Here is a 25,933-nt window from a genome sequence, read left to right on the forward strand (position 1 = left end):
TCTCCTGCCTCAGCCTCCCAAGTAGCTGGGACTACAGGCGCCCACCACCTTGCCCGGCTAGTTTTTTGTATTTTTTAGTTGAGACGGGGTTTCACTGGGTTAGCCAGGATGGTCTCGATCTCCTGACCTCGTGATCCGCCCGTCTCGGCCTCCCAGAGTGCTGGGATTACAGGCTTGATCCACCGCGCCCGGCAAAATTGATGAGTTTTGATGGGGTAAAGAAATTTTGAAAATGCTTTTAGTATATGGTTGCTAAGAAAACGCAATACTTCTTATGAAGGAGATTAGTATAAAATGCATGATGAATTTAAAACATCAAACTCATAACTTTTCTGAAGTTGGCTAATGAAAAAGTTTTCAGCGACACTTTTGTTAATAGGGGTTAATATATTCAGGTCATGGCTGAAAGGGGGCATATATGGGTCAAATAATTAGACGTATATCTCTTGGGATTGTTTTATTTTAGATTCTGAGACGCCCATCCCTGCAACGTCGAGCTGGCTCCCGCTCTGATGTAACGCATCATGCTGTTACCTCGCAGCTACCACAGGTTCCTGCTGGAGCAGGGAGCCGACCTATTGGGGAGCAGGTAATACCTTCATGTTTATCTCCCTACCGTATGTATATTTTTCCCTTTCATAGTAAGGCACCAACCTAAATGCCTACAAAAATGTGCAGTATGGAAAGGGTAAGAAGAGGGAGTTATCAGTTACACAAAGAAACTTCCCCTACTGGTTGGGTTTCATATTCCATATAGAATCCATGATTGGTGTGACGTAATGCATGCAGGAGCTTAATGCTTGAAACCCCTTTACCTTGCTTTGGGTAATAGTAAACATATATTAAAATGGTTAATATATAGTATCTAAGATTTGTAGTTATAGTAGCAGTAGTAGAGGTAGTAGTAGATGTAGTAGTAGTAGTTTATTAATAGCTAACACTTAATGATCGCTAATTAAGTGCTAGAGTTGTTTCTGTTTTTGAGACAGGATTTTGCTTCATTGCCCAGGCTGTTCTTGAACTCTTGGACTCAAGCTTGCCTGCCTTGGCATGAGCCACTGTGCCTGGCTGGCATAGTTCTTAATACTTTATGTATATTAGCTCATTCTTTCCAACAGCCTTTTTAGGGTTATTATTAGCTATAATTTTCAGATGAAGTAATTGCTAAAAGTCATACATATAATAGTAGTTTTGGTTCCAGGATGCAAACCCAAACATTCTGGAACCAGAGCTGTCAGATGTCAGTTTGTTTCAGTTAAGTGTTTAAACCAAACTGTGGGTGTGCACATGTGTGCTTACATGCTATCTGCCTCATAGTAATTTAAAGCAACTCCCCAGCATTTTATTTGGTATGTAAGTAATTCAGTACGAAATGTAATTTACATTTTAAAAGCCAACTTATTTTAAAATAATTATAGGTTTGTAGGAGGTTGCAAAAATCCTCGAGAGGTCTTATGTGCCCTTTACCTAATTTTTCCCATTGGCTAGTTTCATATTACCTAATTTTAGTACAGTAACAAAACCAGGAAGTTGATGATGTTTGTGAATGGTTATCCTTTTCTTTTTTTTTTTGAGACAGAGTCTCACTGTGTCTCCCTGGATGGAGTGCAGAGTGCAGTGGCATGATCTTGGCTCCATGCTGGAGTGTAGTGGCACAATCTTGCTCACTGCAACCTCCGCCTCCCAGGTTCAAGTGATCCTCCTGCCTCAGCCTCCCGAGTAGCTGGGATTACAGGTGCCTGCCACTCTGCCCAGCTAATTTTTTATATTTTTAGTAGAGATGGGTTTCACCATGGTGGCCAGGCTGGTCTTGAACTCCTGACCTCATGATTCGCCTGCCTCGGCCTCCCAAAGTGCTGGGATTGCAGGCTTGAGCCACCGCACCCGTTCGTGAATGGTTGTCATTTGGTGAAATGTGTAGATTTGTATAACCATCAAGGATGCAACTTACTTTGGGTAAACTGAAATGATTAAGAAATGTGTGTTTCTATCCATGTTTAGGTTAGCTCATTTTGGGTTTAAGAAATATGGCTAAGGAAATGCAGTAGTTCTAAAGAACTAACACATTGCTTCTGCAAGAATGAGATTTTGCATCTTATGATGTTTGTGTGTGAAATTTTATTTTGATAGGAAGAAGAAGAGTACGAAACTAAAGGAGGACGCCGGAGAACATGGGATGATGATTATGTGCTAAAGAGACAATTTTCTGCATTGGTTCCTGCTTTTGATCCTAGACCTGGTCGTACTAATGTCCAACAGACAACCGATCTAGAAATACCGCCCCCAGGTACAGGATGTTTTGGTTTTATAGTTTATATAGTTTGAAAAGTAAGGTGCTGCTTGTGTATGCACGTTATTAACAATTTTTTTTTAGTTTTGTGTATGCAGGTTATAAAAAAATTTTAGTCAGCCACACATTCTTTAAAAAGTATAGGTTTTTTTAAAGGAGCAAATTACAAATTATTTCAAATTTTAAAAACCAACATGTGTTTTGTATTTGTTCAATTTTTAAGGCAAAGTCCCACTTAAAGGTGGGAAATTCTTACTGTATTTTCTACTGGATCAAAATTCCTAAGGATTTATGCATCTCAATTTTGACAGGCTCTCCAGTGGTTACAGTTATGCCCTCTAGAGTCAGTTGGTCTGGGTAACAACCTTGTCCCTTACAACTTGTATTTTAGAGTGTGGTAGGCATACTAATTGCTCCCCAAAAACATTCAGGTTCTAACCTGTGGAACTTATGATATATTATCAAAGCAGACAAAAGAGACTTTGCAGATGTAATTAGGGATCTTGAGAAGGGGAGAGTATCCTGGATCATCCAAGTGGACACAGTGTAATCACAAGAGGCAGGAGTCAGAGAAGAACACATGACTAAGGAAACAGGAGTCAGAGTGACGACGAGCAATGAGCCAAGGAATGTGGGCAGCCCCTAGATGCTAGAAAAGGCAAGGAAACATTCTTCTCTAGAGACTCTAGAAAGAATGAAGCCCTGCAAATCCATTTTAGACATTCGACCTCTAGAACTATGAGATAATAAATTTGTGGTAGTTTTTTGGTTTTTTTTTTTCTTGAGATGGAGTCTTGTTTTGTCACCCAGGCTGGAGTGCAGTCTTAGCTCACTGTACCCTCCACCTCCCAGGTTCAAATGATTCCCCTGCCTCAGCCTCCCGAGTAGCTGGGATTACAGGCACGCACCACCATGCCCAGCTAATTTTGTATTTTGGTAGAGACGGGGTTTCACCATGTTGGCCAGGCTGGTCTCGAACTCCTGACCTCAAGTGATCCACCCACCTCAGCCTCCCAAAGTGCTGGGATTACAGGCGTGAGCCACCGTGCCTGGCAAGTTTGTGTTGTTTTAAACAACCCAATTTGTGGTACTATTTTATAGCAGCAGTAGGAAACGGATACATTGGGTAAGTCACCAAAACTATCTAAGCTTGAATTTCTTCATCTCTTACATGAGAGAATAAAGGTCCTTGTTGGACAAGGTAGTTAAAAAGCTTAAATGAAGTAAGGTATGTAAAGTGCTTAGTGTGCTGCCTGATGTGTGCCTCAATAAATGTCAGCTATTATAATCAGTAAATTATTCTTAACAAAGATTTAAATTGACGATTAAGCGAGGAGGGTATTTTTTAGCTGACAGAAAGATACCTGTATTAGGCTGACCACGGTGGCTCATGCCTGTAATCCCAGCACTTTGGGAGGCTGAGGCGGGCAGATCACGAGGTCAGGAGTTCAAGACCAACCTGACCAACATGGTGAAACCCCGTCTATACTTAAAAATACAAACATTAGCCGGGCTTGGTGGCGCACGCCTGTAATCCCAGCTACTCAGGAGGCTGAGGCGGGAGGAATTGCTTGAACCCGGGAGGCAGAGGTTGCAGTGAGCCGAGATCATGCCACTGCACTCCAGCCTGGGTGGTGACAGAGTGAGACTCTGTCTCAAAAAAAAAAAAAAGATACCTGTATTAAATATGAAAGTAAGTATACTCTGTAGTATAAATATTCTTTGGGAAGGATAGATAGACTGAATCAAGGTGTTTCTTCTGAGGGTCCTTCAAAAAGGAGAATCTTGTTTCTTTGGATCTCAGAGAAAAAAAATTAATTATAAAAAAGGAAAACATATTCTAGAGAGTATAAATAGGCACAAACTTTTTGTAGAGTTCTCTACCAGTATATTTTGTATCTTCTGAGAATGTGTTTTTGCCTATGGTAATTTTAAATACTAGCTCTGTATCCCGTTTTGTACACACAGGTGACTGCAGAAGTATTTATATTTTCAAAAAATTGGAAATGATCTTAATTATGTCCAGTAGCAGGGATGTGCCTCTGTTTAGGTACAGTGGGATACTGTGCAGTGAAAGAAATAATATTTTAGAGGACGATCATGATAAGAAAACATTCATGAGCTAATAAAAAATGAGAGCATTCTCCAAATACATGATGAAACTAATTATATTTGTGCGTGTATATGTTTTTACCTCATGATGCAGTTATTCAGTGTGATAAAAGGTTGACACGTCATTGGCCCAGAATGTGTGGTTTTCTCTGAGTATGGATAGTTTTCTCATTTATATAAAAAAAAAATTTTTTTTGAGACGGAGTCTCGTTCTGTCACCCAGGCTGGAGTGCAGGGGTGTGATCTCAGCTCACTGTAACCTCCACTCCCAGGTTCAAGTGATTCTCCTGCCTCAACCTCCTGAGTAGCTGGGACTACAGGTGGGCACCACCATGTCCAGCTAATTTTTGCATTTTTGGTAGAGACGGGGTTCACTATGTTGCCCAGGCTTGTCTCAAACTCCTGACCTGAAGTGACCTACCCACCTTGACCTCCCAAAGTGTTGGGATTACAGGCATGAGCCACCGCTCTTGGCCTCATTTATAAAATTAAAATGTTTCCTAAGTATTCATACAGTTAGTAGTATTTTCATATAAAAATGAGAGGGCTCTCTATCATACACATGTATTCTCCTCTAGCACTCTTTCAGTAACATAGGTGTAATTATTCCCATTAAAAAGAGACGGAAAACAGGCTGGGTGCAGTGGCTTATGCCTGTAGTAATCCCAGCACTTTAGGAGGCTGAGGAGGGTGGATCACTTGAGATCAGGAGTTCAAGACCAGCCTGGACAACATGGTGAAATCCCGCCGTCTTTACTAAAAATACAAAAATTAGCCAGATGTGGTGGTGAGCACCTATAATCCCAGCTACTCGGGAGGCTGACGCAGGAGAATTGCTTAAACCTAGGAGGCGGAGGTTGCAGTGAGCTGAGATCGTGCCACTGCACTCCAGCCTGGGCAACAGAGCAAGACTCCATCTCAAAAGAAAAAAAAAATAAACAGAAAACAAAAATGTCAAGGCCTAGAGTCTTAAGTAGCTGACATCCTTTAGCTAATGTATGGCAGAGGGGTTTGGATTTCACGTAGCCTTGTCGCCTAGTGTAGTGACCTTTCTTGGACTGCTTGTTTTAGTATAATTGTTTTTCACACATCTTCCAAATTTTTAGGGACACCTCATTCAGAGCTCTTGGAAGAAGTCGAATGTACTCCGTCACCTCGATTAGCCCTCACTTTGAAAGTAACAGGTCTTGGAACGACTCGTGAAGTTGAATTACCACTCACCAATTTCAGATCAACCATCTTTTACTATGTACAAAAATTGCTTCAATTGTCCTGTAATGGCAATGTGAAATCAGATAAACTTAGGCGTATTTGGGAACCCACATACACGTAAGAAATTTTAACTTAATGTTTTGGTAGATAATGCCCTAGTGTATGAGCCAAGAAGCATTGTGTTTATTTTGGATTATAGGAACAGAAAAGTTTGGGTTTTTATTCTGTGGCTTACAGGAACAGATAATAGTGTTTGGGACTCTTGGTGTAGAATGATTAAGTTTTAGAAGCAGAAGGACATTTACAATCTACACTAGCTACGTAATTGTTGAGAAGAGCGTCATTTGAATTCTTTGACTAATATGAGTACTAAATATTTTATTTCTGTTCTTTATTTTGGGGGTGTGTGGGTTAACACCTGCCTTTCTTTGTACAAATAATTATCAATGACTTAGGGTAAATTTATTTTAACATTTGTGTGCCTCACATTTCTAATTTATAAAATGAGAGTGGTTGTAAGGAATTAATGAATTAATATGTATAAAGTGTTTTCTTTTCTTTTTTTCTGAGACAAGGTCTCTCTCTGTTGCCCAGGCTGAGTGCAGTGGAGTGCAGTGGTGCGATCATGGTTCACTGCAGCCTCAAACTCCACAGGCTCAGGTGATTTTCCCACCTCAGCCTCCTGAATAGCTGGGACTACAGGTGTGCACCTCCAGGCCTAGCTAATTTTTGTATTTTTTGTAGGGATGGAGTTTTTGCCATATTGCCCATGTTGTTGTCGAATTTCTGAGCTCAAGTGATCCGTTTACCTCAGCCTCCCAAAGTGCTGGGATTACAGGTGTTGAGCCTCTGTGCTTGGCCTGCAAAGTGTTTGCAGTACTCCCTAGGATATATTAAGTGCTCAGTAAATGTTATCTATACAATATTTGTTATTTAATAATAATAAATTATATCGTCATTCTTACTGTAACTTCACTTCCATTAGTATGTTTTCTGATGTTCTCTTAACATCACTGATAATCTTATATAATGGCCAATAAAAGTAACGTAGGTCCTTTTGAGATAGAACAGAAAATCATAATGGTATTCTCCTGCCCTTCTATTTTTTTCTCCAAGTTCCCAAAAGCTAGGAAAACCTCCCTTCAATTTTTATTGCAGTTTCAAAATTGATCTCAACTGCCTTATTTGAACATAAGCACTCCTGATCATTGTTATTTCTATCCTTCTTTCCATCTAGACACAGAGAACCTGTTTCTTATCCCATTGTATTTTTACAACAGTTATAGCCATGTGCTATATAACAACTTTTCAGTCAGTGATGGACCATGTATGACAGGGGTCCCATAAGATTATAAAACCATATTTTTACTGTACCTTTTTTATGTTTATATACACAAATACCATTGTGTTACAGTTGCCTGTAGTACTCAGTACACTGATACATGCTGTTAAGGTTCGTGGCCTAGGAACAATAGGCTATAAGACATAGCCTAGGTAGATAGTAGGCTATACCATTTTGTTTTGTGTAATGCACTCTATGATGTTTCACAACAACCAAATCACCTAATGCTGCATAACACTTGATACAGTCATATCTTTAAAAGTTCTAGATTTGATATATGCTTTCTTTGTAATAATGCTAAATTTATAAATCGTAATTCAGGAATATGGTTTCTGCTACTTTGCCCTTATGTTTAACAAATTAACATTTTTTCTTAAAAATCCTCCTTGAGGCTGGGTGTCGTGACACACCTTAATCCCAGCACTTTGGGAGGCCAAGACAGGAGCATCGCTTGAAACCCGGAGTTTGAAACCAGCCTGGACAACATAGCAAAACCTTATGTCTACAAAAAATACAGAAAAAAAGAATTCTCCTTGAGTTCAGTGTTCAGTGCAGACATATGTCTAGTAAATGATGTTCATTTTTTTTAAAAGAATTGAAGCCTTATTGAAAATAGTCACAAATTATATATGAATTAACTTGAATATCTTCATGTTTAGAATCATGTACAGAGAAATGAAGGATTCTGATAAAGAAAAGGAAAATGGAAAAATGGTAAGTTATTTTTGGAAAATTGGTCTTACTCTTGGCTATTTAGTAAAAAGAAGAAAGATAGTAAAACTAACACAGTTTTGCAGTTGAACGTTGAAGGGAATAATGACTAACATGCAATTCTTTAGATTAGGGTAAGTGCATGATCTTAAAGCTACCTCATGTAATGCATGTGAAATATCATAGACTTTATAATTGGGAAAGGCCAACATTTGGTTTTTCCTGTTGTAGGGTTGCTGGTCTATAGAGCATGTGGAGCAGTACCTTGGCACTGATGAATTACCAAAGAATGACTTGATAACCTACCTGCAGAAGAATGCAGACGCTGCTTTCCTGCGTCACTGGAAATTAACCGGCACTAATAAAAGTATTAGGAAAAACAGAAATTGTTCTCAGCTCATAGCTGCATATAAGGTATATATTGGCATCAAAACACTATTTTGATTGCAAGTGGCTTTGTGCTTTGTTTTGCAGCTTTGGAAGCTTCTTAAGGAACAGCAGTTCATTGAGACATAATTTTAAAAATGAGGTTGAATTAACATTGTTAATGCACAAATTCTAAAATTTCAAATATGGCTTGTAACAATGAATCTGAATACAGACTTTGACCATGGCCTAGAGTGGTTATATTTTATTCGGGAATTTTAATGGTTTAGAATGCCTTGATTTATGTCTTGTGTTGTGTTTTTATTTAAAAAGAAGGCACTTTAAAAAATTCCAACCCTTTCATAGTAGTATTGATAGAATGATACACTGTTTTCTTGAAAATGTGATTAATGGCCAGGTTTTCTAATTGTTTCTATAGGATTTTTGTGAGCATGGAACAAAGTCTGGGTTAAACCAGGGGGCCATTTCTACTCTTCAAAGTAGTGATATTCTTAATTTAACAAAAGAACAACCTCAGGCCAAAGCAGGCAATGGACAGAACTCTTGTGGAGTAGAAGATGTCCTTCAGCTTCTGCGTATTCTGTATATAGTTGCAAGTGACCCTTATTCAAGAATATCCCAGGAAGGTCTGTAAGAAGCCTTGTTTCATTTCTATAGCAGTTTTAAAGCAAGTCAGTTTATATTTTTATTAATTTTATTAATTCATTTTATAGATGGTGATGAACAGCCTCAGTTTACTTTTCCACCAGATGAATTCACTAGCAAAAAAATTACAACAAAAATATTACAGCAGATTGAGGTAATAAAATCAGATAACTGAACTCTTCATTCTATTACTGTTGGACTTTTCCTAATGTTCCCTTTACTTTCTTTTCTACCTCTCACCATCTTTCCCTTCCCTCTGATTGGTAATTTGAGCTATATGGTCCTTTGCATTTATTTCCTAATTACAGGTTTAGAATTGACTCTTCTTTTCTTTTGGTCATTTTTAATAATTGCCTTATAGGGCCAGGTGTGGTGGCTCACGCCTGTAATTCCAGCGCTGTGGGGGCCAAGGCAGGTGTATTGTTAGAGGCTAGGAGTTTGAGACCAGCCTGGCCAATATGGCGAAACCCTGGCTTTACTAAAAATACAAAGATTAGCTGGGCATGGTGGCACATGCCTGTAATCCCAGCTACTTGGGTGGCTAGGGCAGGAGGACCGCTTGAACCCAGGAAGCAGAGGCTACAGTGAGCCAAGATCGCACCACTGCACACCAGCCTGGGCAACAGAGTGAGACTCTGTCTCAAAAATGAATGAATGAATGAATGAATGCATGAATGCCTTATAGCACTAAGACATTGTTATTTGTTAATTCACAGGAACCATTGGCATTGGCAAGTGGGGCTCTGCCAGACTGGTGTGAACAATTAACCAGCAAATGTCCTTTTCTAATACCATTTGAAACTAGACAGCTGTATTTCACATGTACAGCATTTGGTGCCTCAAGGTAAGATGATGATGTTTCACAACAACCAAATCACCTAATGCTGCATAACACTTGATACAGTCATATCTTTCAAAGTTCTAGATTTGATATATGGTTTCTTTGTAATAATGCTAAATTTATAAATCATCATATAGACCCAGTACTTTCTCAGTTTCCTGTTAGGTGAGATGATTGCTTACCTTAAGTACATCTTTTTATGTTTTAAAATAAGTATGTTTTATGTTATATAAGTTGAAAATAATACAACTATATTGTCAGGACTGATAGAGGGGATATATTATCTTGTATTCCCATGAAGAATAGTCAGCATTGCCTTTTGGTCTAAACCACCAATCTTCTAGTAATTTGCCAGAATGACTAATCCAAAGGAAAGGAGGAGAGATACCCGATAGATGTTCTCTAGGTCTTTTAGAAAACATGGAATTGTTCCTTTGGCCACATATATGCAGATCTAAAAGAGAAGTGACATTGTAGACATTAAGGGAATGGGTACTGTTCAAAAAAGAATGCCCCACAAGTGTTACTGTCGCTAAATTGGAAGAGTCTACAGTGTTACCCAGCATGCTGTTGGCATTGTTTTTTTGTTTTTGTATTTTGTCTTGCTTTGTTGCCCAGGCTGGAGTGCATTGGCACGATCTTGGCTCACTGCAGCCTCCGCCTCCCGGGTTCAAGTAATTCTCCTGCCTCAGCCCTCTTGGGATTACAGGCGCATTCATTGTTGTAAATAAACAAGGGCAAGATTCTTACCAAGAGAATTAATGTGCATATTAAGCACATTAAGCACTCTTTAAGAGCCGAGATAGCTTCCAGAAACGCATGAAGGAAGATGATCAGAAAAAAAAGAAAGCCAAAGAGAAAGGTACCTGCATTTAGCTGAAGTGCCAGCCTGTTCCACCCCGAGAAGCACACTGTGTGAAAACCAAGGGAAAGGAGCCTGAGCTGCTGGAACCTCTTCTCTGTGAATTCATGCATAATAGGTGTTTTAAAAAAATAGCCAAGTGCGGTGGCTCATGCTTGTAATCCCAGCACTTTGGGAGGCTGAGGAAGGCGGATCACGAGGTCAGGCGATTGAGACCATCCTGGCTAACACAGTGAAACCCTGTAGTGTCTTTACTATTCAAATTTAATGTATTTCTTGCTGAAAGATGTGCGATGGCTTATTGTGCAACAAATTACACAGTTGGTTAGAAAATGGTCAGATAGGCCGGGCGCAGTGGCTCAAGCCTGTAATCCCAGCAGTTTGGGAGGCCGAGACGGGTGGATCACGAGGTCAGGAGATCGAGACCATCCTGGCTAACACGGTGAAACCTCGTCTCTACTAAAAAATACAAAAAAAAAAAAAAACTAGCCGGGCGAGGTGGCGGGCGCCTGTAGTCCCAGCTACTCCGAGGCTGAGGCAGGAGAATGGCATAAACCCGGGAGGCGGAGCTTGCAGTGAGCTGAGAACCGGCCACTGCACTCCAGCCCGGGCGACAGAACGAGACTCCATCTCAAAAAAAGAAAAAAGAAAATGGTCAGATATTATTTACGAAATATTTGTACTGGTTTGAAGATAGTCCCTCTAAATAATCATGGAAGAAGTAATTTACCAAAAAAAAGAAAACATTTAAAAAGTTCCTGTTTCCAGGCTGGGCACAGTGGCCCATGCCTATAATCCCAGCACTTTGGTAAGCCAAGGCAGACACATCACTGGAGGCCAGGAGTTCGAGACCAGCCTGGACAACATGGCGAAACTCCATCTCTACAAAAAAAACACAAAAATTAGCTGGGCATAATTCCAGCTTTTTAGGAGGCTGAGGCATAAGAACTGCTTGAACTCAGGAGGCAGAGGTTGCAGTTAGCCGAGATTGCACCACTGCACTCCAGCCTGGGCGACAGAGCAAGACTCACTCACTGTAGGTGCTCAATAGATATTTTGTTGAATGATTGTTTACCTTAAGTACTCTTCCAAAATAGTTGTAAAAAAAAGTTATAATTTAAACTGTGTTTCTTCCTTGATAGTTACATTTTTGTACCATTTAATGCCATTTACAAAGCATTTATATACATAGAACTATAGGCATGTTGTGATAACTGGCATTGATTATAATTTCTGTTTTATAAATGAGGAAATTGATTCTGCACGTACTTAATTTGCCTAAGATCATGAAAAAATAGCAGCACACATGAGAATAGAACCTTCAGCTTCTTATTCCTAATTATTGGTTCTTCCTCCCACCATAAATGGATTGTTACTTAAAAAAAGAAAATGTGGCCTGGTGTGGCGGCTTATGCCTGTAATCCCAGCACTTTGGGAGGCCGAGGCAGGTGGATCAGTTGAGGCCAGGAGTTCAAGACTAGCCTGGGCAACATGGCAGAACCCCCGTCTCTACTAAAAATACAAAAATTAGCCAGACATGGTGGCACGTACCTGTAATCCCAGCTACTGGGGAGGCTGAGGCAGGTTCACTTGAACCTGGGATAGGGAGGTTGCAGTGAGCTGAGATCATGCCACTGTACTCCAGCCTGGGTGACAGAGCAAGATTCCATCTCAAAAAAACAGAAAGAAAAGAAAAATTGTTTTAAAATTATAATTGATGGTGGCTTTTGTCTCACGTGTCCATGTGAAGAGACCATCAAACAGACTTTGTGTGAGCAAGCATGGCTGTTTATTTCACCTGAGTACAGGCAGGCTGAGTGCGAAAAGAGAGTCAGCAAAGGGTGGTGGGATTATCATTGGTTCTTACAGGTTTGGGGATAGGCAGTGGAGTTAAGAGCAATGTTTTAGGGGCAGGGGGTGGATCTCACAAAGTACATTCTCAAGGGTGGAGAGAATTACAAAGAACCTTCTTCAGGGTGGGGGAGATTATAAAGAACCTTCCTAAGTGTGGAGTAGATTACAAAGTACATTGAACAGTTAGGGTGGGGCAGAAACAAATCACAATGGTGGAATGTCATCGGTTAAGGCTATTTTCACTTCTTTTTTGGATCTTCAGTTGCTTCAGGCCATCTGGATGTATGTGTGCAGGTCACTGGGGATATGCTGGCTTAGCTTGGGCTCAGAGGCCTGACAGCTTTCCGTTTGAAAGATAGCTTAATCATTTTTAAATTTCTCCAATAGGAAACATTTGTCCTTTTTTTGAATGATGTTGGGGTCTGGATAACAGATTTTATTTTATTGAACTGCTAAAATAAGGAGGGAAAACACAGACCCAGCACTTTCTCAGTTTGCTTAAGGCAGATTATAATAAAAGGAGTTTCATATATTTTTACTTGTGGAAGGAAGCAATTTATGTAACAAAAAAGATTACTGTGTTTTAAAAATCACCTGATAAAATACTATTTTTTAATTTCTTAAATCTTTGAATTCTGTTGCTGGTTTAGTAGTACATTCAGCTGTTAATGTATGCTGCAGCTCATAGATATTTTTCTATTTCAGAGCAATCGTGTGGTTACAAAACCGACGTGAAGCCACTGTGGAACGAACGAGAACCACAAGCAGTGTTAGGCGAGATGACCCTGGAGAGTTTAGAGTTGGTCGTCTCAAGCATGAAAGAGTAAAAGTTCCACGTGGCGAATCACTGATGGAATGGGCTGAGAATGTCATGCAAATACATGCAGATCGGAAATCAGTTCTTGAGGTAATCTCATATAAAGTTAGATTTAGGGAACAGGAATGACACTTAGGGAACCAGCCCAATGTGTGTCTTCACTGCATTAAAAACTGTGGTAGGTAAACCTGAAGAGGGGTTTTCCTATTCTGTCAGCAGAAGCCTTCTCCTCTGGCAGAGCATCTTTTTCATAAGAGGATGTCATTCCACCTCCTTAGGGGTTAGGTCTTGCGCCATTACTGAGCAACAAAGATCTCCACTCTTGAGATGGCAACATGCTTGTTCCGCTTGAGGGCTTCTACGCATTTCATAACAAAGTTGGACTAAAATAATAGTACTCACAAGGGATTCTTTTTGACCCTTATATTAAACTGCACTGTTGGATATTTTGGGAGCACTTGGTTTTGTAATATTGTTTCACTTAAATTGTGCTTGGTATTATATCACTGGTCTGTGTTGAGAGAGGTTATAGCAAATGGCAGTATGAAATTTAATATATTTAGTTTAGAAATGTTACTGTGGACATTGTTGGTTATATTTCGTATACACAGTATTCCCTATATGAGGAAGAGTGGAAATACCTCTCCTGTCACAGGGGTGAAACCAATTGGTTTGTTTTTAACTTTTGGATCATAAACTAATTGCAAGAAATATGATACATCTCTAGAAGATGTCCAAAGCTTTACGTCTTTCACTTTATATACAGACTTTCATTCTTTCATCGTGTTATTCCTCCTACCCTTACGTTCTTCTTCTTCTTCTTCTTCTTCTTTTTTTTTTTTTTTTTTAATAGAGACAAGTTCTCACTATGTTGCCCAGGCTGGTCTCAAACTCCTGGGCTCAAGTGATTCACCTGCTTCGGCCTCCCAAAGTGCTGGGATTATAGGCGTGAGCCACCATGCCCAGCTGCTTACATTCTTCTAATTTAGATAATCTTTATTTTTTAACCATATGCTATAGTTTTGATGATACTTTATGCAATCACTTTAAAGGTTTTTGTCCATGCTCTTCCTGTTGCAAAAATGATTTAAAGCGTCTTTAACTCAGAAATAAGCAGAAGAGGCCAGGCGCAGTGGCTTATACCTGTAATCCCAGCACTTTGGGAGGCCGAGGTGGGTGTATCACCTGAGGTCAAGAGTTTGAGACCAGTCGGACCAACACAGTAAAACTGTCTCTACTGAAAATACAAAATTAGCCAGGCATGGTGGTGCATGCCATAATCCCAGCTACTTGGGAGGCTGAGGTAGGAAAATTGCCTGAACCCAGGAGGCAGAGGTTGCAGTGAGCTGAGATTGTGTCATTGCACTCCGTTCTGGGCAATAAGAGTGAAACTCTGTCTCAAAAAAAGTAAAAAAGTGGAAGAGTTTAGGCTTTGGTGTCACACAGACACACACAAAAATCTGTACACTATCATTTCTTCAAGCAAATTATTTAACCTCCTTATGTGAGATTTGGTTTCCTTTGGTGTAAAAAGGAGATAATTATTTTGCAGGGTTGTTGTGAGAAGTAAATGTGTGAATGATGCTTGGCACAGTGCTTAAGCATATAATAGTGTATAAGTGGACTCTTCAGAAAAATTACAATAACACTCGTATGCTGTTTATAATATATACACTGCTATTTTGAAAAACGGTATATTACTGGATCAGATATGATAAATTTTGGCAAGAATTAGATTATTTCAAAAATACCCCAAACTTTAAGTTTACTTTAACCCACAATTTATTTGTTCGTATTTTAGGTTGAGTTTTTAGGAGAAGAAGGGACTGGCTTGGGACCCACATTAGAGTTTTATGCTCTGGTGGCAGCGGAATTCCAGAGAACTGACTTGGGAGCTTGGCTTTGTGATGATAATTTTCCAGATGATGAATCTCGTCATGTAAGAATATTTCTTATTTTGTGACTTGAGTTGTGACTCTGTTTTCAAAAGTGTTAAAAATAGGTTATGTGTTCAGAGCATAAGCTAGGTTTCTGACTCTACTTTTATTGTTGAATAATCTTGATACAACTAAAATATTTCTAAAGTGATAAAATTTAGTCACCAAAAGCTATTTAATAAAATTACATACTTTTAGATAGCCAAATTCATGAAGATGTTTAGTTTATGGATTTTTTTTCTTAGGTGATGATAGGCTTAGTTTCTATTACCTTTTGTTTAATTTTATTTGCATTTCACCCTCTAAAAAATTAGGTTGATCTTGGAGGTGGATTGAAACCTCCTGGATATTATGTGCAGAGGTCGTGCGGACTGTTCACGGCACCATTTCCACAGGATAGTGATGAGCTTGAAAGGATCACGAAACTGTTTCATTTCCTTGGAATTTTCTTGGCCAAATGCATTCAAGACAATAGACTTGTGGACTTACCTATTTCTAAACCTTTTTTTAAACTTATGTGTATGGGTGACATTAAAAGCAATATGAGTAAACTGATTTATGAGTCACGAGGTGATAGAGACTTACACTGTACTGAAAGTCAGTCTGAAGCTTCTACAGAAGAAGGTCATGATTCACTCTCGGTAGGAAGCTTTGAAGAGGATTCAAAATCAGAATTTATTCTTGATCCCCCTAAACCAAAACCCCCGGCTTGGTTTAATGGAATTTTGACTTGGGAAGACTTTGAATTAGTAAACCCACACAGAGCCAGATTTTTAAAAGAAATTAAAGACCTTGCTATCAAGAGGCGCCAAATTTTAAGCAACAAAGGTCTTTCTGAAGATGAGAAGAACACAAAATTACAGGAACTAGTGCTGAAGAATCCATCAGGTTCTGGGCCTCCACTTAGCATAGAGGATTTAGGGTAAGCATTATATGTACATTCTTCAATCCAATGGATGAATAAGTTGTAAAGCTTTTGTTTCTTTGTCCTCACTGATTTGCAATATATGAGAAAACAGTCTGTCAAAAACAGTAATATGCTGTAGGAAATACTGATGATCGACTTGAACCTTGATTTAATATTATAAAGACAACACTCAGAATACTAGAATATTAGTTTACTAATCATCAGACCTTTAGAGGATTACCTGACTTAGCCAATGTGAATTTATATGCCTGTGTAAAATGTCCAGAGCCAACAATATTTTGACAAATTCATCTGCTAATATATGGCCCACTTTGCAAAGCTCAAAAATCGGTTGGTATGTCAGCTTTATCACCAGTGGCTGTAGTAGCTGAGATGCTGCAGATCTTTTGATAAAACTCTGTTACTTTATGTACAGGTAATTACCATGTCTTCAGCTGTGATTTTAGGTTAACTGCAAGGCCTTTTTTTTTTTTTTAATGTTTGCTGATAATGTTGGTAAGCTGTGTTTGATAAATGGTTATATAGTCAAGGTTTTTTTTTTTAATGTATATTTTTGTACATATCATGATTGACTTCAGTGAAGCAACAGTTTCTTCCTAAAAGACTTATAAACGTTGCCATCATAATTAATTGCAAAATTTTTAATTAATTTTGTGCCATAAGTTAGAAGTAAAATATAGAAAGGTGGTTTCATGCAATCTTCGCAACGCCAGATAGATTTGGTAACAGTTGGCCTAGTAGATTTTGTCTATAGAATACTGCATTTAAAAAGGCCTCAACTTACTTGTAAGCTGGTGTACTGATTTTGTTGGAGGAGGAGGGGGCTGGGAATTATGGTTTTGATAGCCATGTTATTATATTTATTTAATTTTTTCTCTTGTATCCACTGATGGCAGATGATAGTCATGTTATAAAAATTAAACACCATTAGTAGTAGCTGCCTGTCAGTTAATTTAATCTTTTTTGTCCTCCCAGTTTAAATTTCCAGTTTTGCCCTTCCTCAAGAATATATGGTTTCACAGCTGTGGATCTCAAGCCAAGTGGTGAAGATGAGGTAAAAAATTTACTTTTAATATAGTTGTAAGTTTTGAAATATCCTCTTAGCAAAGCCAGTTGTACTAGACACTCCTGAAATATTTCTAGATACTGACAGATTTTCTTTTGCAGATGATAACAATGGATAATGCAGAAGAATATGTGGATTTGATGTTTGACTTTTGTATGCATACAGGTATTCAGAAACAAATGGAAGCCTTTAGAGGTAATTTTAAAGGATTTTTAGCATAATTGCTCTCCTTTGACTTTGAGACAGTTGAAATTATGGTCAAGAATTGCTGGTGGTTAGCTGGGCATGGTGGCTCACGCCTGTAATCCCAGCACTTTGGGAGGCCGAGGCGGGCAGATCACCTGAGGTTGAGAGTTCAAGACTAGCCTTACCAACATGGAGAAACCCTGTCTCTACTAAAAATACAAAATTAGCTGGGCATGGTGGCGCATGCCTGTAATCCCAGCTACTTGGGAGACAGGCAGGAGAATCGCTTGAACCCAGGAGGTGAGGTTGCGGTGAGCCAAGATCACGCCATTGCACTCCAGCCTGGACGATGAGCAAAACTCTGTCGCAAAAAAAAGAACTGCTGGTGCTCGGGTGTGGTGGTGCTCACGCCTATAATCTCAGCACTTTGGGAGGCTGAAGCAGGAGGATCGTTTGAACCCAGGAGTTCAAGACCAGCCTGGGCAACACGGCAAGACCCCATCTCTACAAAACATTTTTTTAAAAATTAGCCAGATGTGGTGGCATGTGCCTGTGATCCCAGCTACCTGTGAGGCTGAAGTGGGAGAATAGTCTGAGTGTGGGAGGCTAAGGCTGCAGTGAGCCATGTTTGTGCCACTGCACTCTAGCCTGGGCAACAGAGGGAGACCTTGCCTCAACAAAGAAAGTGGACGTAGGTTGCATACATGCTAGATTACTTGATCAGGATGAATTAAACCATGAAAGAATCATGGTAACAGAGTATATTATATGGTAAATTACTATTGAAAATGAGAACACAGTTTTGCCTGACTTGTATGACAGAAACTGCTGGCGAACTCCAGACTGAGTAGTAATAAGAATTTGCATACTGACCATAGCAACTGAATGTTCTCTCTCTCTCCACATTTGTGATAAGCAGGGATTTCTAATTTAAAACACAGTTTTAATTTCAAGCTGTCTTAATTTATGCTTGTTTACTCAAACATTTATGAATGTTGAATATCCATCTTCTGTCCATTTCATTGGTAATGGGTATTTTTAAATTGTTGCATAATATATGTACATGTTTATGGGGCATTTTGATACATAAAATGTGTAATGATAAAAATCGGTATTTAGGATATCCATCATCTTGGACATTTATCATTTCTCTGTGTTGGGAACATTCAAATTACTCTCTTCTAGCTTCTTTGAAATATACTATATATATGACTGTTAACTATAGTCACCCTACTGTGCTAGAAAACCTTAGAACTTACTCCTTTTATTTAATTGTAAATTTGTACTCATTAAACTACCTCTCTTCATCCACCCCCACATGCAACACTCCCAGCCTCTGATATCATTCTTTTCTTTACCTTTATGAAATCAACTTTGTTGTTGTTGTTTGTTTTAAGACGGAGTTTTTGCTCTTGTTGCCCAGGCTAAGAGTGCAATGGCACGATCTGTGCTCACTGCAACCTCCACCTCCCAGGTTCAAGCAATTCTCCTGCCTTAGTCTCCTGAGTAGCTGGGATTACAGGCATGTGCCACCACACCCGGCTAATTTTGTATTTTTAGTGGAGATGGAGTTTCTCCATGTTGGTCAGGCTGGTCTCGAACTCCCAACCTCAGGTGATCTGCCTGCCTCGGCCTCCCAAAGTGCTGGGATTACAGGTGTGAGACACCTTGCCTGGCCAAGATCAACTTTTTAAGTTCCCACATATGAGTGGGAACATGTGATACTTGTCTTTCTGTGCCTCGCTTTTTTCACTTAATATAATGACCTCCAGTTCCACCCATGTTCCTACAAATGAAAATATTTCATTCTTTTTTATGGTTGCATAGTACTCCATTGTGTATATATACCACATTTTCTTTACACATTCATTCCTTGATAGATACTTAGATTGATTCTGATAATGGGTATTTTGGTTTGAAATTTGGTATTTTGGAATCATAACTTGGAAACTGAGTTGTATGTTTTTTGTGTTTCTGTACATGTATGATGTAGATGGGTTTAATAAAGTTTTTCCAATGGAGAAGTTAAGTTCCTTCAGCCATGAAGAAGTCCAAATGATTCTTTGTGGAAACCAGTCACCATCCTGGGCAGCAGAAGATATTATCAATTACACTGAACCTAAGCTGGGTTATACACGTGACAGGTATGTGATACTATTTTCTAAGATCAACAAAATTATTTATATCCCCCAAATCAAGTGACAGGTTCTCTAAAGAACTATAACTCAGTGAATTACATTCATAAAGTAAGTGAGAAAGCAGTGGTGTCTCACAGTGACCAGAATGCATATCCATTGATAAGGCTGGGAGGATACAAAAGGACGACTGATATCAGGCCGTGCGCGGTGGCTCACACCTGTAATCCCAGCAATTTGGGAGGCTAAGGCGGGCGGATCACTTGAGGTCAGGAGTTTAATGAGACCAGCCTGGCCAACATGGTGAAACCTTGTTTCTACTAAAAATACCAAAAATTAGCTGGGTGTGGTGGCAGACGCCTGTAATTCCAGCTATTCAGGAGGCTGAGGCAGGAGAATCACTTGAACCCAGGAAGTGGAGGTTGCAGTGAGCCAAGATCGTGCCATTGCACCCCAGCCTGGGCAACAAGAGTGAAACTCCATCTCAAAAAAAAAAAAAAGACAGCTGACATCATGGTTGATGTTGATTCCTTTTCTCATTGTGTTTTAATTGTTCATTTTTAAAATTTGGTAAATTGTAAGCTGTTAGGCTATACTACATTTATATTAAACTTTTTATTGAATATAACAGATAAGTACACACGTCATATATACAGTTTAGAGGATTTTCTCAAAATGAACACACCTATGTAATTGGTATCCAGAATATGAAACAACTTCAAAAATCCCCCTTCCCACGATATTCTTTTCTATTAATTTAATCACCATATGTTGATCAGTTTTGCTTGCTTTTGAACTTTTAATATAAAATCATGTAGTCTGTTTTCTTTGTGGTCTGGTTTCTTTTGAGTAACATGATTATGAAATTTATCCATGTTCTGGCATATAGTTCATCTACTATTTCATTACATAAATTTATCACAAGATAATTATTTTGCTGGAACAAAAATTGATTATTTCAGATCCCCTTTGGTGTATTTATCCATATTTGGAATGATTTTGCAAATGGATCCCATGTTTTTATGATTTGCTGACTTTGTTGCATAATAGATGGACCCCATACACCATCAGTATTTTTCAGTTTTTACAATTTATAAGTGCAAGACAGGCTTTGAGGGATTTTTTTTTTTTTTTTGAGATGTAGTTTCACTCTTGTTGTCCAGGCTGGAGTGCAGTGGCATAATCCCGGCTCACTGAAACCTCTGCCTCCCAGGTTCAAGCGATTCTCCTGCCTCAGCCTCCCAAGTAGCTGGGATTACAGGCACCCACCACCATGCCCGGCTAATTTTTGTATTTTTAGTAGAGATGGGTTTTACCATGTTCATCAGGCTGGTCTCAAACTCCTGACCTCAGGTGACCCACCCACCTCATCTTCCCAAGGTGCTGGAATTACAGGTATGAGCCACCACACCTGGCCAGGGGTATTTTTAAAGTAGCTTGTCTTAGCCCATTTCATATTTACCCAAGAGTCTCTAGATGTGTTGTTGTTCTGGTGTGAGGATATTGTTTTTTAGGGGGCTTGTTGCTGGCTTACAAAGTAGTGGTAGTGATTTTCATTTAAATCTGCAGTCAACTCAGTATAACTATATTTTTGTTCTTTTAGCCCTGGTTTCCTGAGGTTTGTGAGGGTTTTATGTGGCATGTCTTCTGATGAAAGGAAAGCATTCTTGCAGTTTACCACTGGTTGTTCAACTCTACCCCCAGGTGGCCTGGCTAACCTGCATCCCAGGCTCACGGTTGTACGCAAGGTACAAGCTCTGTGGCTAATTGGGAATCCAAATGAAATTTAGTTACTTTACTTTTGAAAGAAAGAAGTATTTAAACTCATGGTCTTCTGTTGTGTTTGCTTTCTTGCTGTAGGTTGACGCTACTGATGCAAGCTATCCATCAGTCAATACATGTGTGCATTACCTTAAGTTGCCTGAATATTCTTCCGAGGAGATCATGAGAGAGCGCCTGCTAGCTGCTACAATGGAGAAAGGCTTTCATCTCAATTGAGCTTTGAAGTGCAATGGGAGACATCAGAGACTTTAAAAATACTAGTGAAGCCTCTTTTGTTTATGTGCAGAGAAGTATATGATCCTCCACGCTAATGACACTTGCCTTTTTTTCCACCATTAAGGCTTTAAGAACATGTGGAGTAAGTTTGTTAGCTGCTAATGACAAAACAAATCCTGTAACTACCCAGCCAGCAAGTATATAGCACAGAACACTGTGTTACTTTACAAGGGCTTATGTGACTGGAATAAGGTGGTCCTACTTGACTGTTCCAAAGAGCAGCTTCTCAGATCTTCAGTGTTCACTGGTAAATTTCTAACAGTGTATTTGTGTAAAGTTTGTCATTTCATACTCCATACACTACAGTTGCTGTCACTGATCCCTGTTTTGCTGGCTTTTAAGCTACTTGGTCAAAAATCCTGCTTCCTTAAAACATAGAGAATTAATGAGCATCTCAAGCTTTTTCTTTTCCTTTTTAATGATGCCTGCACTATCAAGAGTATTCTAGTGTTCTCTCTTTGTTTGGCATATAATCATGCACCAACCTTTTATTTCTTTAAGGTGGGAGTATATTTTTATTTGCTAAATGCCGTACTATGAAGATCAAAGTCTTAAGTGTGTTTGTGCAGCTCAAAAATAAAGATGTATTAAGGGGGGAAAACACTGGTCTAAGTGCAAGGCACACTTAAAGCAAGTTTTACTTTTGGTTGTATTTTCTTTGTATATTATAAACATTTATTTAACTTGTTGCCGTTTGAAGTAAAAAATTTCCAAAATGTATGCTCAACAATAATGATTAAAATGTTTGCAGCGTATAAAACTGTGTCGTGTGACTATTTCAGTGCAATCATCAGACTTCAGAGCTTTACCATGTACTTGTCATTTTGAATCATGCAAAGTTTTCTGAAGTTACTACATAAAGAAATGTGTTTTTATATAGTAAATACAGTTATTAAAACTGAAAGACTAGAAGAAATAAATATTCACACACTTGTGATCCAACGGTTGGGTTCAGTTTTAAAGTATGCCTCAGCTAGAACTGACCAGTTACTTGTGTTAATTTTTTTAAAAAACACCAGATCCGGGCCGGGTGCGGTGGCTCAAGCCTGTAATCCCAGCACTTTGGGAGGCCGAGGCGGGGGGATCACGAGGTCAGGAGATCGAGACCATCCTGGCTAACACGGTGAAACCCCGTCTCTACTAAAAAAAATACAAAAAAAAAAAAACTAGCCGGGCGAGGTGGCGGGCGCCTGCAGTCCCAGCTACTCGGGAGGCTGAGGCAGGAGAATGGCGTAAACCCGGGAGGCGGAGTTTGCAGTGAGCTGAGATCTGGCCACTGCACTCCAGCCTGGGTGACAGAGCGAGACTCCTTCTCAAAAAAAAAAAAAAAAAAACACCAGATCCACAACTTAACTATTGTATCTGCAGGGATATGTAAAGTGAGGATGTAAGAAAGATCCAAGAATGATTTTTAAATGTTGTGTTAGTGTCAAAAGAAAACACAAAGATACTGCTGTTTTCTGGTTTTGAAGAAGGGACTGTATTTCCAAATTCCAAAGTGGATTTTCCAAATTCCAGTTATTACCGTATCTGTGCTTATAGGTGAAAGGAATGACACTAGGCCTGATTTAGCCAAATAGCTTCTTTTTTTTTTTTTTTCCCTTAAAGATAGGGTCTTGCTGTGTTAACCCAGGCTGGTCTCAAACTCCTAGGTTCAAGCAGTCCTCTCACCACAGCTTCCGCAGTAGCTGGGATTACAGATGTGTACCACCACACCTGGCTCACATGGTTTTTTAAGGAACCAAAAGCATGTTTGAAATTGCCCAGTATTGACCTGTTTAAAAGGCAAATTCTCCTCCTATAAGAGATACCTTCTGCTATAATTACAAGTCTCTAAGATGTCTATCAGTAGTCAGCTTTTACCAAGACTAGCCTGGCACCAGGGTTAGCTAGCTATGGCCTGCTGTGTGTTTTTGAATGGCCCATGGCTAAGCATGACTTTAAAATTTTTAAATTGTTGGGGGAAAAAAAGAATATTTTATGTGAAAATTATGAAATTTAAATTTCAGTGTCACAAACACAGCCACGTTCATTCATTTACATGGTTGCTTTTGCACTACAATGGCAGAATTGAGTAGTTAGCAGAGACCATATGGCCCACAAAGCCTAAAATATTTACTATTTGGCCCTTTACAGAAAAAGCTTGCTGAACCCTGGTCTAGCAAGTGGCTATAGCAGATAAGTTGATAACTTTACATAAAATCAGGCAGGGCATGGTGGCTCACATCTGTAATCCCAGCACTTTGAGAGGCCAAGCAGGGTGGATCAACTGAGGTCAGGAGTTTGAGACCAGCCCGACCAACATGGTGAAACCCTGTCTCTACTAAAATATAAAAACTAGCCGGGCATGGTGGCACATACCTGTAATCCCAGCTACTCGGGAGGCTGAAGCAGGAGAATCACTTGAACCTGGGAGGCAGAGGTTGCAGTGAGCCGAGATTGTGCCATTGCACTCCAGCCTGGGCAACAAGAGTGAAACTCAAAAATAAATAAAACAAAAGTTTACATACAATCATAGCTGTTTTTGAAATATTAGGAGTCTTCCTCAGAAAAAATCTAAGAACAAGGTAAGGCTGACCAAATAAAAGTATGAAAAGTCACTTAAAGCATCTTAGTGAAGTTAGATGGAGACACAGCCTGTAAGTACAGATACGCATGAGTCAAGTATTATGAGACATCTACTGGGGTCTCCACCTCAACTGTAAGTTCTTAAATATTGTTTCCTATGATATCTACTAACTATTTTTTTTTCAACTGTTATTCTCTCAAGGTCCTAAAATCTGTGCCAAGATGTAATTCAACTACTATTTTGGTGTGACCCCAAAATTAATTTTGTTCACTCCCTAGCTACTCTGGTGTACCAGTTTCAGCAGTTACCTGAATGTGCTACTGATTAAGTACCTACCAACTAGGACAGTGTTTTCCAACTACTGTGTCTCAGAAAGGCCTTCATAGCACTTTGGTCTAGACTGGGCTTTCCCCAGACCTTGGCTACTTGATACAAAGGTGTATCTGTACACACAAACCACTCATTGTTCCCACAGGTCAGAAGCCTTCCTTTTGCCTTCCTGAATGAGTCCAAAAACAACTCGGGTTTGGAGTCCTCTGTTGACTTTCTGCGTTTTTACAGATACAAACCTTGATACTGCAAGTGGATTTTTAGAAGGGGATTAAAAAAAGGCTCCACTGCCTACCGCCCACAATACACAGACAAACCAAACAGAACAGTGCTGAATGGTGTCTCTGAAATGTGCATTTGGCCAGGCGCGGTGGCTCACACCTGTAATCCCAGCTCTTTGGGAAGCCAAAGGTGGGCCGATCACTTGAGGTCAGGGTTTTGAGACTAGCCTGGCCAACATGATGAAACCCCATCTCTACTAAAAATACAAAAATTAGTCCAGTGTGGTGGCACACGCCTCTAATCCCAGTTGCTTGGGAGGCTGAGGCAGAATTGCTTGAACCCAGGAGGCGGAGGTGGCAGTGAGCTGAGATCATGCCACTGCATTTCAGCCTGGACAACCGAGCAAGACTCTTGTCTCAAAAAAGAAAAAAAATGCATTTATGCATTTATGTCCTATTTTAGAGGCTGGAGTGTCACAGAAGAATGAACTATTGGATCATTCTATAGGCTGGGACTGTTTATCTTAATATACCAAAAATAGATTTTGGCTGGGCAGGGTAGCTCATGCCTGTAATCCTTGCACTTTGGGAGGCTGAGGTGGGAGGATTGCTTGAGCCCAGGAGTTTGAGATCAGCCTGGGGAACATAGTGAGACCCTGTCTCTATAGTTAAAGAAAAAAGATTTCTACTTTCTTCACTGTACCTGACCTCCCACCCCTACATGCATATATATAGACCTCCCTATTCTTGGGGGTAAGTTCTAAGACCCCCCAGTGGATATCTGAAACTGAGGATAGTACCAAATCCTATATATAGAGAGAGAGAGAGAGAAAGAGAATGTTTTTTCCTATACATACATACCTATGATAAAGTTTATAAATTAGGCACACTAAGATTAACAATAATGGAACAATTATTACAATATACTGTAAGAAAATTATGTGAAAGCTGGGCATGGTGGTGTGCACCTATAGCTCCAGCTACTTGGAAGGCTGAGCAGGAGGATGGCTTGAGCCCAGGAGTTCAAATCCGGCCTGGGTAACAGAGACCCCATCTCTTAAAAAACAAAAGATGGCCAGGTGTGGTAGCTCATGCCTGTAATCCCAGCACTTTCAGAGGCTGAGGTAAGGAGGATCGCTTGAGCCCAGGAATTCAAGACCAGCCTGGGCAACATATGGAGACCTCGTCTCTACAAAAAATTAGAAAAATTAGCTCAGTAGGGTGGCACACACCTGTGGTCCCAGCTACCTGGGAAGCTGAGATGGGAGGATCGCTCGAGCCCAGGGGGTTGAGGCTGCAGTGAGCCGTAATCATGCCACTGCACTGCAGCCTGGGCAACAGAGCAAGGCCCTGTCTTAAAAAAAAAAAAAAAAAATTATATATATATAGATGAATATATATGAATGTAGTCTCTCTCTCTCTCAAGACCT

General features: G+C 39.7%; 1 protein-coding gene across 1 annotated transcript in view; it reads left to right on the forward strand.

Moving 5' to 3' along the window:
* Positions 1-22,138, forward strand: part of HECTD1 (HECT domain E3 ubiquitin protein ligase 1) — a 117,068-nt gene extending 94,930 nt beyond the window's left edge. Inside the window, exons 28-43 of the mRNA XM_017895868.1 lie at positions 467-589; positions 2,131-2,287; positions 5,509-5,731; positions 7,616-7,670; positions 7,899-8,081; positions 8,473-8,680; positions 8,768-8,853; positions 9,416-9,543; positions 12,962-13,163; positions 14,875-15,012; positions 15,325-15,932; positions 16,914-16,992; positions 17,106-17,199; positions 19,184-19,334; positions 20,929-21,073; positions 21,186-22,138. Of these exons, the coding sequence (XP_017751357.1) occupies positions 467-589; positions 2,131-2,287; positions 5,509-5,731; positions 7,616-7,670; positions 7,899-8,081; positions 8,473-8,680; positions 8,768-8,853; positions 9,416-9,543; positions 12,962-13,163; positions 14,875-15,012; positions 15,325-15,932; positions 16,914-16,992; positions 17,106-17,199; positions 19,184-19,334; positions 20,929-21,073; positions 21,186-21,323 (2,718 nt within the window). The 3' untranslated portion in view covers positions 21,324-22,138. The remainder of the gene's footprint in view (positions 1-466; positions 590-2,130; positions 2,288-5,508; positions 5,732-7,615; positions 7,671-7,898; positions 8,082-8,472; positions 8,681-8,767; positions 8,854-9,415; positions 9,544-12,961; positions 13,164-14,874; positions 15,013-15,324; positions 15,933-16,913; positions 16,993-17,105; positions 17,200-19,183; positions 19,335-20,928; positions 21,074-21,185) is intronic.
* Positions 22,139-25,933: the final 3,795 nt, after the last annotated feature.

Source organism: Rhinopithecus bieti, unplaced genomic scaffold, assembly GCF_001698545.2.
Source record: "Rhinopithecus bieti isolate Rb0 unplaced genomic scaffold, ASM169854v2 scaffold_21703, whole genome shotgun sequence".
NCBI classification, from domain to species: Eukaryota; Metazoa; Chordata; class Mammalia; order Primates; family Cercopithecidae; genus Rhinopithecus; species Rhinopithecus bieti.